Source organism: Betta splendens, chromosome 22, assembly GCF_900634795.4.
Source record: "Betta splendens chromosome 22, fBetSpl5.4, whole genome shotgun sequence".
Classification (NCBI taxonomy): domain Eukaryota; kingdom Metazoa; phylum Chordata; class Actinopteri; order Anabantiformes; family Osphronemidae; genus Betta; species Betta splendens.
In genome coordinates this window covers 11340461-11353740 of record NC_040900.2, presented here as the reverse complement: position 1 = coordinate 11353740, position 13280 = coordinate 11340461, and the positions used below count along the sequence as shown (strand labels likewise).

Below are 13280 nucleotides of genomic sequence, written 5' to 3'. Positions count from 1 at the left end.
GTGGCGAGGTTAAAATGGGAACATTGTGTATGATCTAATGTCAAAGACTAATTTTATACGTTTATACGTTTGGATCAGTGATTTGAGTCACTGTGTGAAGGAGAGATTTCACAGATCTTTCCCCCCTGCTGCAATCAGACTCTACAATAACCAATGTCACCTACTTATTTATTTCATCCTTGTACTGTGTACACTTGCATCTTAATATCTACCAGCCACAAGCTTAGGTTTTTCTTCTTCTTTGTTCATTCCTAATACTCAGCTATTGTAAGATGCAATTTCCCCTCTATGGAACTAATAAAGGTATTATTATCCTTTTCTTATCCTTTTGTAGTCCATGTTTTGAATTGCCCATGTGATGAATGCGAAAGTACTTTCCAAACTTATGAATGTAAGCTTCAATGTTGTAAGTACAGGCTTTTCCCCAACTCTAACAAAATGAAATGTTTACTTAATCAGTGTATTTCCATTTTAAGCTATTTTCACTTTTTCTCTTCTCCAATTTGGAAGCAAATATACTTGTTTTACTTCAGTGCATTTAACCATTTGACAGTTTTATTTACTGTGCTTTCTCCAAATGTTAGTTACATTTAGTTTACAGTTAGTGTAAAAAAGTTTGAAAAACCAAATTAAAACAGTCAGCTCATGATGATGATGAAGGAAAACAAATATTGATGCAGCACATTATTACTTATTCCCATGTCACAATTTGTTTTAAAACAGGGCGCCTTGATTCAGGTGTTTTCACTTCATTTCATTTCATTTTAACTTTACACAGCTTTAATCTAAACTTTATTTAAGCTGCGCACGATAAGTCCTGTAGATGTTTTCATTCTGGTTGCCCACTTGCTGATAAACAGGCCAAACGCTGTGCGGGTTGCGCCCACTTTCAGGGCTCAGGGACGTCATATGAACATGCGTCAGTTGAAGGAGAAGGGCGAGGACAACATCTGCAATGGCTCCGCAATACGCACCAAGTCTGCGCTCCCGCCTGGCACCTTTGTTGATCATTCTACAGGCAGCATTCATCATCATATATGTCTTTTTCGATAAAGTCATAATCGACAAACAGAAAGATAAGGACACCTTCAGCAACTTTTACGCAGGTATGTAAAGAATTTAGAAGGAAATGTCTCCAGCAGTGGGAATTGCATTAAGTACATTTAATTCTTTATATAAAGTAATGAAAACTATGATATGAACACACCTCATATAAGTATTTAAAATGTTTATTAGGGTGAGATACAGCATTAGGTAGTGGGGGAGGGACTGCAGTCATTACTGTTGGACACAGATAAGCTCACACAGTTGCTTGTTCTTCCTGTGGAACTGATGACCCGGGTTGTGCCTAGAAAATAGCTCCATCTGACTGAATGTAATGTGATTCAGTTATCTGACTAATACTGAAAACTAATATTTCTCTCTTGCAGAGTTCCAGGACGTGAACGTGATTGTGATTGTAGGTTTTGGCTTCTTAAGTACTTTTCTGGTGCGATATGGTTTCAGCGGCTCTGGGTTCAACCTCCTTGTGGCTGTTGTAGCCACTCAGTGGGCCGTTATACTCAAAGGTTTTAAGTCTTGGTATGACGGAGGAGAATTCACGTTAAGTTTGAGAAGGTACAACACAACGTTTCTGGGTTTGTTATTCGTTGTTGGGTTCTAGGTTTTGTTGCTGTCTCAAGCCACTGTTGGTTTTCTCAAAGCTTGGTAGATGCTGAAATGTGTGCAGCCTCTGCCCTCATTTCCATTGGAGGCGTGCTGGGAAAAACCAACGCCGTCCAACTTGTCGTCATCTCCCTGCTGGAAGTGTCAGGATTTGTATTAAATACCTGGATCCTGGAGACTCTGGTGAAGGTTGGTGGTTTTTAATTGGCTGTTTTGTCGCATTTTAGCAGCATTTATATATATAGATAATGTTTCCTGTGTGCAGGTCCACTCTTTGACCGCCATTATGATGCTTCACGTCTTTGGGGCTTTCTTTGGACTCATGCTGACCTGGGTCCTGTTTCGCAAAGGATCAGAGCAGCAATTTGAAAAGGAGACATATGACCGCAAAACTGGCTTGTTCTCCATGTTGGGTGAGTGTAATTTTGTTGTGTTATGGTTTGCTGGGCAGTGCCGTGAGTGGGGAAACTATGCTTCAACTGGAGAAACCTCACGGAGGCTTGAAAATGGAAATCCTCTTCGTCATTCATTTTCTCCAGGGGCCGTGTTTCTCTGGATGTTTTGGCCCAGTTTTAATTCAGTCCTTGTGGACTCTCCTAAGAGGAAACTGGAAGTCGTGTGCGGCACCTACCTGGCTCTGGCTGCCAGCGTTGTAACAGCGGCCGCTGTGTCTGTGCTCTCCAGTCCCAAGGGAAAACTCAACCTGGTATGATCGGACGCACGTGTGTCATCGCATCATCTCAAACAGCTGGAGAACCTGTTTTAGCATCACAGAACTCACTGAAGAACGCAATTAGTCAGTACCCCTGAAACCAGAGTGTTGTCATGGGAACATTATGACCATGTCGCCCTTCGTTTGTTTTTCAGATCCACATACAGTCATGCATCCTTGCTGGTGGTGTTGCTGTTGGCGTGGCCAGTTCAGCAGTTCACCAGCCATGGGAAGCCATGACAATTGGATTCACTGCTGCTGTTGTATCCACCATTGGAGTCCAATACATTAAGGTATCAATCACCACACTGTTTATTTACCCCTATAATACTAAAACTATACGCTGTGATGCTTCTTAACCTCTTCTTTTCCAGAACCACATGCTACTTGCATTTCAGTGCCATGACACCAGTGGGGTTCTCAGTGCACACGGATTCCCTGGTCTACTAGGATGGCTAGCACATCTCCTCCTGCAGATTAAAGACTGTGAAGACCACACAATGTAGGCACACATATGATAGGCTTTGACGGATGCATATGCACACAAAGGTGTGACGAGCACTTTCCTTGATTTGCAGAGCTATCCGGTTTGCTGTATTTCACATTTGTACCCTTCTCATCACGATCACTATGAGTTTGTCAATGGGAATCATCACAGGTGAGTGTCTTAAAAAGCTATGGTGGGTACATAATATTAAGGTGATATATACACAAAAGCAGTTTCATTTGCAGCAGTTTTACATTTCAGCGGAATAGGGTCGGCATCCAAAGTAGCTTTGCAGATGACAACAAAAGTATTAGTATCATTACCATTTTATATACCTTCTGTTTTTATGCTTGATTTCCTTTACTGTCATCATTCAAAGGAGTTCTATCTAAGTGGAGTTTCTGGAGAATGCCCCAAGACAACAAATGTTTTGATGATCAAGCTTACTGGGAGGTGAATACTATAATCATCATTGGTACCATAAATAAATAAACAGCAGCAATACTTAACAGTAACACAAAAAACTGTATTATATACTAACAAAATATTTGGTTTACAGTTTCACCACGTTTCCCTGCACAAATAAAAAGAAGGTATAAGCAGACCAAGTCTACTGATGGATGTAAGAGTATTTCTGGGCCCAAAGTCATGCAAATGCAAAGACTTAATTTAATTTATTGTTTTATTTTAGTAAAAAGTAATATTTTAGCGATACGATTTTGTCAAAATATGCTTTCACATATTCTCTAATTGTTAAAGTTGTTGTGTGTGTCTGTGTTTATACACAGACACACACACACACACACGTATATAAATGTATTTGTGGTGTAATTGTAAATAAAATGGTCTACAGTTAGAGAAGAATAAATAAGACTTCATTACTCTTCAGTACGTTTGTGTTTAATGTTGCCATTGTTGTCAGGATTTGACATATTGGTTTGGAAACTTCACAAGCCATATGGACAATTATATACAAATCTCAAATCTCCAGTGTTGACCTTAAGTCATCAAAAGAACCCCATTACCTAAATTAACCAATAAATCTGGACGACTGCAAAATTTCAGACCTAATAGCGTTCCATCATGAAAATAACAAACGATCCCATTTAACTACATTCACTGTTTATGCATTAAGGATTATGAAACATGGTTTCTCAATGGAATTTTGTACCATAATAATTTGTGGGGTTTTTTTACAATTCAAATATGGTAAAAATGGTAGATGTCAATTCAGAAAAATAAATGTTTCAAAATGCATAATTTTTTTTAAGCACATGATGTAAACCAGTCTAACAATTTGGCCACACACACTGAGTGCTGACCAACTTCAAGATGTGCCACATTTTTAAAGGTTTAAAAGAATTTATGAACATATGTGCTTGTGAATGCTTATGCCAATATACAGCAAAAGTTATAAATTAAACGTTCCTTTGAAAGCTAAAAAAGTTAATATATAAAGTACGCGGCCACTAAAGCATATCGTCTTATACAATATTGAAAGCAGAGTGTATATCAGTGGACATGACGACACACAGAATGTACAGTATTACTGCCACAGATCCTCTGTACGTCCAAACTTGAAGACCAAACCCCTAAAGTGGAATACAGAAGAACAGTATTTATATACAACAAAAAGCACAGAACATTAAGTATAATGGTGTGAATGTGATTATGTGATACACTGGTGACTTTTAACTTACCCAAAGAAAATGAATGCGTTTTGAAAGAAAATGGCGATGCCGGGGTACACATATTCCTTTGCTAAAAACACAAGTTTACAAGTCACAAACATTTAGCATCACTTAGAATGAGACAGAGTAGCATTATTTAAGGACAATCGGTTTATTGGATTTTAATCACATTGGCACAGCCTGTCTATAGCAAGTTCCTGTAAAATAAAAAAATACTGCCTTCTCTATGTTGTCTCTCTTCCTAAACACACTTCTGAGTTGCTTAATACTGTGAAATTCCTCCCAATTTCACACCCTAACACTGCCTCCTGAACGTCGGTGTCGGTGCAAGTTCCCAATGACTAAGAAGACAGACAGGACTTACCAGGCACTACGAATCCTCCAAACAGAATCCACATAGAGGCGATGAGCGAGCCAAAGGCCAGCATGAAGCCAATGAAGAGCCACACTCTTGCGCCTGCATAAAGAGATAAGGAAGGGTGGGTTAATGGCTGACCTCATGCAGTGCGACTTTATGGCTATGAGTATTAATGCAAGATTGTTAATAATACAGGCCTTGAATTAGGACAGAGTCATAATTGTCATAATGCTGTTTGTACCATATTATCACATTAATATTTAGTTGACCTATGGCAAAACTATCTTTTCTGGCTGGGAAATGAGCAGATTAAGGAGATGTGTTTCTTAATATACATTACTGAATATTATACGCACCTGTCTGTCCCATGCAGCCTTCACTGTAGCTGTCTCCTCTCACTTGGCCATTTGAAACAGCATTTATCCTGGACAAATGACAAAAAGTCAGTTACGAACATAGCAGAAAATACATAAAAAAAAGTTAGTCAACACTGTTTGTATTGATCCAGATCATAGGGTGCAAATGGTGAGGATTTGTTTTTTTAAAAGTGAGTCATGGAGCTCCCTAGTTGTCATGGAGATGGATTAGTTGTTAGCATGTGACCCAAGCATGGATATCAGTCATGTAGAATAAAACCCAGTGACGTTGCATGAACAAGTCTCAAGTTGTCATCAAGGAGTAGGTGAACAGCAGAAAGTTAAATGAAACAGTCATTCAGGGATCACGCATGACCAGGAGAAACCATCTGTGCTCATGACCTCATTTATCACGTGACCACAGCTACATACTTGAATCAAACCATTATCCAGTAGGGCACAGCATCAGCTGAGGATGTCACACATCCGAAATATGACATCATTGCGAAATGAATTCTTAGCCAAACTTAAATCGTTGAAAAAAGCTTGTTACTGAAACTGTCCTACATGAGAAAGGCCACTGTAGCAATGACTCCGCAGGCGTGGTAGGCATGATGAAAATCCGGGTCTAGAGGGTATTTCACAGCAGCATCGATGATGATCCACCAACCAGTGAAGAACTGCAATAACATGATCACAAACACAGTCTGCTGCAAGAATGAACAGGGTAGTTGATTGTTTTCAACCGAAAAGGTCTTCCTCATTTCCATTTCGAGTCTGAATTAATGCAAATGATTTTATTCAGTCTAATCTACAGATTAAAAGGAAAATCTCAGATTGATCTACTGTGTCTATATACATATATATGCACTGAGATGGTGAGAGAACTGAAATACCAGGACTCCAGCAGCTATAGAGGCGATCGTGTTTCTCCTCTCTCCCCAGTCCACACTGCACTCACAGTCTCCGCACCGGATTCCGTCCAGAAATCCTGACATGACTCTGGGAAAAATGACAAAGTAAAAGGGGAAATAAATAAAAATAAAAACATAAACATGCAGAAATAGCGCCTCGACGCGACGACAAAGGTTTTCAGCTGGTGAAAATATAGCAGCTAGCGTCGCATCTGAAATTGACAAAGACTGTGTACTTTAGTGCGCAGTCGCCGTACAGTAAGATGATCAAGCCCCAGGCTAACACACAGCACCAGCGTCCAGTAACTCAGCTTTATACAATAACCCAGCAGCTCCGTGACATTTATCTGACAGCTGGACTGCCTGCGTACCGAAACTAAGTGTGGTATGAAGAGTGTTTTCACGCGATAGCTCACAGCACGGTCTGCGTCTTTTGTTCATCGCACTGGTTACAGACTACAAACATTTCCTTAAAGGCTTCTTCTTGCTACGAAGTCGCTGGAAACGGCAGCGTGGTTCAAGCGACAGCGGCCGAACGCAGCTCAAACGTACACTTCAGCAGGATGACTCGAGCGAATTGTCTTTTTCAAACCACTTACCTTCTTTTTTTGGTTTTTGATGCGAAGCGCTTGGATAAACCCGACTTTGCTTCCCGAAAGAGCTCGGTCCTGCACATGCGCAGTACACCCACACCCGTTTGATGAGCGAATCCCTGAGACGATGTTGATGTTGTTGCATTCAAAGGACGTCGTAGAAAATCGGATTTTGTTCGATGTGACAAGCGGACGACGCAACAATTGCATTTGTGGAAACAATTACACGTTAACTGACTTACGACTTCTTTGAGAGTCTGGAGTCGATCTTCGTAAATGACTTTAGCTAGAATATATATAAACTAATATAATATAGTAAAGCAAGGACTTTTACCCAATGCTCTTCCATATTACTATTAGTGACTGTACTCTGGTCTAAGCAGATTGTGCATAACTAAATTTACCCTATTAACCATGGCTTAATGGTGCCAGTGTGGATCAGCTTAATGTATTTAAACTTTAAACAAACTAAAACAAAGGGTGAAAATTGTCTTTTATTTATTTTTTATTATAGACTGATTAATCAATGGGACAGTGTTGTTGGGATAATGTGTAAGTCTCATTGGTATTACACTATTAATGTCCCCAAATGCTTTTATCAGTAGTTGAACGACTATAAAATATAGATCTGTGGCCTTAGAATCGGTTATCATTCAATTTATTGTTGATGACTGCATGTAGTGGACATTGAAAACAAAGACACCAATGTAAAATGTATCAAATGCACAAAGTTAGTAGTTCATAAATGGTGTTTAGGGTCATTATAGCAACAGTAGCATTAAAAAAAACATAACTACTGCTAACAGCTTGCATGAAAACTTCATGCAAACGTCATTAGAAATGAGTCGGATGGGTGAACACAAACACCCTAGAAGACTCCAAGCAACTGCAAGGCTACAGAAATGGACAGAATGATGACTCCAAAAAATCCAATGTAGCCATAGGCACCATTCATCCTCTTGGCAGGATCTACAATAAAACATAAAATAGAACAGGTATAAATGCAGAATTATATCAAACATTCAATAAAAACAATGTTGATTTCTGAAAATCAGAACACTTCTGTATTTCATTGATGATTCAGCAAAAGTACTGTACAGTCTGTACTGTAGTGTCTGTTATAGTAACTGAATAATATCGAACTTGCATGTTCAATTTTAATTACCTTTTACTCATATGCTTATCTAAAGTAAATGATTAACAAACTAGGTAAGAGGTAAAAAAAATACCCGCCAATCACTGTATGTTACCTTTTGCCTTTTACTACTACTAAAATAACAATAAAATTATAACTTTTATGATCAGTGTGGCGTAAGAAAACTAAAAAACAACCATCCACAGAATACATACAAGGAGTGCAGTAGCTTTTGATCTACATTCAGCTCGCTCACATTACATGTGCATAATCAGACGGGCTCACCTCCTGTGTAGTAACCCCAGGCATAGGACAACCTGCTGGTCACCCAAATGGCCCCCAGCACAGACGCTGACAGCTGATAATCAGAAAGAGTAGGTACATATAAAGTATTTTATAAAAGAAAAATATGCCTACTCATTGTGACATTGAGCTTATAGATTGGCTCTTATCTTCTGGTGAATGGCAAAGATCATGGGGCCAAACGCCCCTCCCCTGCTTTCAACAACAGCAGAAACAACAGACACAGGCATTTGTGTGAAAATGTGATAAATACCGGATAGACGAGTGCTGCAATGGTCTGGAAGAGAATCCACTGAGGGTAAACCTCTAGGGTGTTCTGGTGTGCTCTCTGAATGCAGTTGAAAACCTGATCCTTGTCACTGTACATAGTGGGATACTGCAAAATAAAGCAAAGATCCATGCAATGAATTAGCAAAAGGAAAACGCACATATTAAAAAATTAATTAATTTGCACTTAATTAACACTTTAGTTTAATGCTTTATTGACACGAATAATTAAAAATACGTTTTAAGTAGAAGATGATGATCATGAAATCAAAAGCAACCCAAACCAGCGGTGCAATTTGTGTTACGTAACGTGTGATTGTCGAGCAAACTATGTAAACGTACCTCGACGTTGAATTTCTTTCTGGCACGCACAACCTTCACCGACAAATACATCAGCACAACCCAACTGTAAAGATAGGTGACTATGACATATCCAAAGTTGGCCGGCAGTACAGTGAGGAGATCCATTTTTGCTCGGTACGTGAGTTGTTTTGCAGCTTGCAAACTTCAACTACAGTTGCGCGCGATGACACTGGCTTTTGCTTTATATCTCGAAGGAAGGGGGAAAGACAGGAAACAAACCCAAGTAGAGCAGAGGTTACGTAAAACATCGCGAGACGCCCCGAGATCACACCACAATCCACTGTATGTCTGTTTTTTGTTTTTTTTGGCAGTATAACGTTTTCGCTTTTGCTATATTGACCCGTGTTATTGAAATATTTAATGTATAATATATATCCCAGACATTAAAAACGTTCCTGTTTGACCCGGAGCGAGTCGACTGCTTTGACTCCCGGACAGTGGACCGTTCAATAGAAACGAGCAGTTTCGGTCGTCACCGGTGGAACTTTCCAGCGTCTACATAAGCTCGCAGCTCAGCGGAGCAGCCGCATTGTCGCTTTAGTGACGACATCGGATAGTTCAACTCCGGGTAAGACAAAGACGCGCTGCTTTTAGCTGGAAATTCGAATATTTCGACGGTTCTGAGTTTTAATCCAGTTTGCGGATTTGAAGGCAAATACCTGGTTAGGTCTTGCTTATATCGACGTTATCTACACGAAGAAACGAGCGACGGTTTCGAACTACATACGACACGGTAAGACATTAAACGCATACTTTCGTTACTATATAAGTTAACTGCGATTAATTCTTCTTTTACTTGGTATCTGACATGATGTACTGAAGTTTTATTAGAAGCGAATTAAATTAATTAAATTAAATAATAAATATATTCTTTCGACGTTACGTAAACGAACCAAAGAAGTACAGCTATAAAGCTAAAGCTACTGCGTTTAACGTTAGAATTGCTTTGTCGAGCTAGACGTTGCGGATTTTGTCTAATTTTATAAGTGATTTTGGGAAATGTATTTAGCCATAGTCGTAATTTTGTTCAACTGTAGCTGTAGCTGAGTCCTTCTGGAAATTTCCAGGCAGTCGGTGTTGCGTAACGCTGCAGTACTCGATAGGGAGCAGCGACGGTTACGCAACCGCCATAGTTTTATGTAAATAATAGCAAGACATTTTTTTACTTTTTTTTTTTTAAAACACGACGCAAAAGTGGGAATTGCTACACGATTAGAAAAAGCGTATGTAAAATGCTCATGCGTATTTTCCTTTGTCATTTCAGTCGGCGGCTAACAAGACTAGACGATGGCCAAGGGAGAGGATCCTCGCTCTGAAATGGCTCATGCTCGCCAGACTGACGGCATCAATGTAATCTTTGACCAGAACAGCCCTGGTTCATCTCGGTCCCGATCCAGGAGCAGCTCCAGGAGCAGCTCCAGCAGTAGCCGCGCTTCTGGCCGCTACAGGGGGCGTGATCGCCACAGGGGCCGTAACCGGTCGTCGTCCTCCTCATCTTCTTCATCCTCATCATCCTCCTCCAGCAGCAGGTCTTCCTCTCGCTGCAGGTCTCGCTCTCACCCCCGCTGCCACAGGCATTCCTCACGCTGCCGCTGTGATAACTATTACAGATATAGTCGTGGCCACTACCGCCGCTCACCCCCACGCCGCTACCGAGCCCACTCTCGTTCCTACAGCCGCTCGGTATCTAGAGACAGGGACGCCTATCGCAGGCGGTACAGGTCCCGCTCAAGGTCCTCTGGCAGCTGGAGGTCCAGCAAGCGCACAAGCCGGCTTCGTTACAGGTTCTCCAGATCTCCAGTCAGAAAGTACCGGTACCGCTCCAGGTCCAGATCTTCAGGATGCTCAGTCAGCTTGAGTTTGAAGGGTAAGTTGATGTGGCATATTTATTGCACAATGAAGAAAGCATTAAACATTAAATATATATGGATGTATACATAGTTTTTTATTTTATGTTAATTAGAAAAGAGAGCACTCCTTGAAGCCGCTAAGGCCAATGCTATGAAGATCCTAGGAGTGGAGAAGCTGGAACTTCCAGAGAGTGTGAAATCCATCCTGCCAGAGCAGTCGGAGGCCAAGTGGGTGTCAACTGAAACGGAGGCAGGGGTGAGACAAGACCCTGAAAAGGAAACACAGGTGGGTGTCTAAAAACAAATAATGTTTACTGAGTATGGCATGCATGGAAACATTTTCTGGCACAGTCATAAAGTCTTAGTAAACACCTGTCCTTCCCAAATGTATGTAAATATCAAGGAAGTCCCTAATTTCTGGAATGTACAAAAGGTACGTCCCATACAACATGCACATACATAAAATATGTACTGTGTTCAACATAGAATAATGTCTATTTTATTGGTCTATGTTCTGTTGAATTTCCTGTCTTTTGTTAACCTTCAGACCCCCGGGGGAAACACACACGCTTTCTGTATTTATTCCTGTCTTCATAGATAACATGACAATGGTCTCCTTCACTCATCGACTCCTGGGATTAAAAGGCTGTCATGTGACTTGGGTGACAACAAAAAGTGTTTGTGAAAGGTTGACTTTTGTAATGTACTGTTGTTGTATCAACTAGAGATTTACAACACAACAAAGATTTCCTTACGTTTAGTGCATTTAAAAGCTAACACATAGAATACTAAATGATATCCAAGCAACTCAGTTACCTTTTTATGTAGAAAGGCAGTAGGATCTTGACATTACAAATGTATTTATGTTTGAAGTTGAAATGGGTCATTGTTATTTAGCAGAATCTTCCACTCGCTGATGGAGCACAGGCGTGTGGACTGCGTTATAGTGACTAAAACAGATGAAGAACTCCTCTCCATATGCCAGAGATAAGTTGGTACACAAAGCAGTGTGCTGAGGGGCTGGGAAACCTTCACCATCATTTTGACAGAGACAGAAGAAATGATTTTTACTTTGACATGTTAGCTTTTGATTTTTTTTTTTTTTTTTTTTCTTCGACTGCCCTTGAAGCTTAAATTTACTGCCTAGACATTGGGAGGGAGGGGAGGGGGATTGCATGAGAGCTGCAGCTTCTTGTCACTAATTGTTGAAAACTAAGTGCCTTTAGTATTAGTCATGAAAAGACCATCATCTCTTTTATATGAACTTCACAAACTGACAAAGCTCCCACGGCTGTTGGTGTTTCACTAGTTTAATTAGGTTCTGTACCTCTTTTTGAAACAGAGCAGTAACCTGCAGCCCGATGACCCATCCAGTCCAACGATGTCGCCAAAAAGGAAAATTGAATTCAGCATCAATGTAAGTCTTGTAGGCTGTACTCTTGTTTCTTAAACTATTAATGATAAAAGACAATTAAACATTATCTTATGTCCTTTTCAGAATTCTGTGGCCAAACCAACAGTGGTAGCTTCACCGAGTGCCAAGGTAACTGCCAGAGTGGACAGCTACGAAAGCAGAAAGCCCTATGGCCACTGGATTCCAGTAAAACCACTCCGAACCTCCAACGCACGCTAACACACACTCACCATGTCACAGATGTGGCAGAGGATGATGGACAATGTAAATAACTGTATATACGTTTATTTCATCGTAAATGTTTTCTTTCAGACTTTAACAAGTGCGAAGAGGTGAAGAATGCGTTTCAGGTGGGATTATTTCTCCCTTACTGTGTATTGTGCTGTTTATAAATTAAATAAAGAACAATTGAAAAACAAATGTATCATTTTTCTATTTTTAAACTTAAGCATTGGATAGGGGTTTTATGTATTAAGAACTGCAAATATTGCAGTTTTGTGTTAAGTATAATTGCTAGTTCTAAGCAAATGGTTGGAACCTAATGCCATCATTAAAAGTACTACAGTGAAATGTAGGGTCACAATGTGCTATTACTATATTGAAACAGGTTTTCTTAGCCTAATGATTAGTAAGTTCTCCCAGGACTCAAATCTATTCCACAGAAGAGATCCTTCTATAATTGGTCGATTTGTGTTGTGAAAATCACTGTCCATATGTCAAGACCACGCTATGAATCTCAACTGTATGTGATGACACAACTAGAGCAGGATCATTGTTTAATAATCATAGCGTGACAAGCTTGGGTGTTAAAGTGGTCTATGGCTGTGAAAGCCTGTAATGTAGCAGTCAGTATTCAGGAGTGGCAGCAATATTGCATCCATCCATCCACAGCAGCCAACTGCTAACACAACACCTCGACATGTTACCTCTTGAGCTACTTAATCTATCCTGCTGTTGTGGCTGCTGTGCTTCTTGACAGCCTCTTGGCAAGTAATAAAAATACCAGTGAGCTATTGCTTGAAGGTAACTTTCAACTAAATAGGCAATAAATCTTTACCATCACAAGATTTCTAATGCTGATATCTGGGTACATGTCACAATCTGTTGTAATAAAAAGAGGGAAATCACACTTTTGATGTCCTTTTTGCCAGACTGTGTGTCTCCTGCTGTAA

General features: G+C 40.1%; 4 protein-coding genes across 9 annotated transcripts; 2 read left to right on the top strand and 2 right to left on the bottom strand.

The window, feature by feature from the left end:
- Positions 1-574: 574 nt before the first annotated feature.
- Positions 575-3752, top strand: rhd (Rh blood group, D antigen). Of its 2 annotated transcripts, XM_029138482.2 has the most exons (10): positions 894-1106; positions 1431-1617; positions 1704-1854; positions 1931-2078; positions 2205-2371; positions 2533-2670; positions 2752-2879; positions 2956-3035; positions 3244-3317; positions 3424-3752. In XM_029138482.2, the coding sequence occupies exons 1-10, from the start codon at positions 956-958 to the stop codon at positions 3448-3450; spliced, it is 1251 nt and encodes a 416-aa protein (XP_028994315.1). In that variant the 5' UTR covers positions 894-955; the 3' UTR covers positions 3451-3752. The 2 variants fall into 2 exon arrangements, with proteins under 2 accessions (XP_028994313.1, XP_028994315.1); XM_029138480.3 differs by having other exon boundaries at positions 575-1106; positions 3244-3752.
- On the bottom strand, positions 3743-6930 carry tmem50a (transmembrane protein 50A). The gene is made up of 7 exons (XM_029138484.2): positions 6783-6930; positions 6166-6271; positions 5837-5949; positions 5270-5337; positions 4920-5012; positions 4565-4625; positions 3743-4456 (listed from the first exon to the last, which is right to left on the bottom strand). Exons 1-7 carry the CDS (start codon positions 6857-6859, stop codon positions 4411-4413), a joined length of 564 nt encoding a protein of 187 aa, XP_028994317.1. The 5' UTR covers positions 6860-6930; the 3' UTR covers positions 3743-4410.
- A 488-nt stretch (positions 6931-7418) lies between these two features.
- On the bottom strand, positions 7419-9053 carry mgst3b (microsomal glutathione S-transferase 3b). Its single transcript, XM_029138485.3, has 4 exons — positions 8824-9053; positions 8468-8590; positions 8197-8269; positions 7419-7745 (listed from the first exon to the last, which is right to left on the bottom strand). The coding sequence occupies exons 1-4, from the start codon at positions 8947-8949 to the stop codon at positions 7645-7647; spliced, it is 423 nt and encodes a 140-aa protein (XP_028994318.1). The 5' UTR covers positions 8950-9053; the 3' UTR covers positions 7419-7644.
- Positions 9054-9227: 174 nt separating this feature from the next.
- On the top strand, positions 9228-12528 carry rsrp1 (arginine/serine-rich protein 1). Of its 5 annotated transcripts, none has more exons than XR_005897274.2 (5): positions 9228-9577; positions 10109-10711; positions 10808-10980; positions 11098-11382; positions 11595-11799. XR_005897274.2 is itself a non-coding variant. In XM_029138483.3 (5 exons), the coding sequence occupies exons 2-5, from the start codon at positions 10132-10134 to the stop codon at positions 12325-12327; spliced, it is 963 nt and encodes a 320-aa protein (XP_028994316.1). In that variant the 5' UTR covers positions 9316-9577; positions 10109-10131; the 3' UTR covers positions 12328-12528. The 5 variants fall into 5 exon arrangements, 3 of the variants coding, with proteins under 3 accessions (XP_040925308.1, XP_055361984.1, XP_028994316.1); XR_005897273.2 differs by having other exon boundaries at positions 11592-11799; XM_029138483.3 differs by lacking the exons at positions 11098-11382; positions 11595-11799 and adding exons at positions 12037-12111; positions 12193-12528 and having other exon boundaries at positions 9316-9577.
- The last annotated feature ends 752 nt before the right edge of the window (positions 12529-13280 follow it).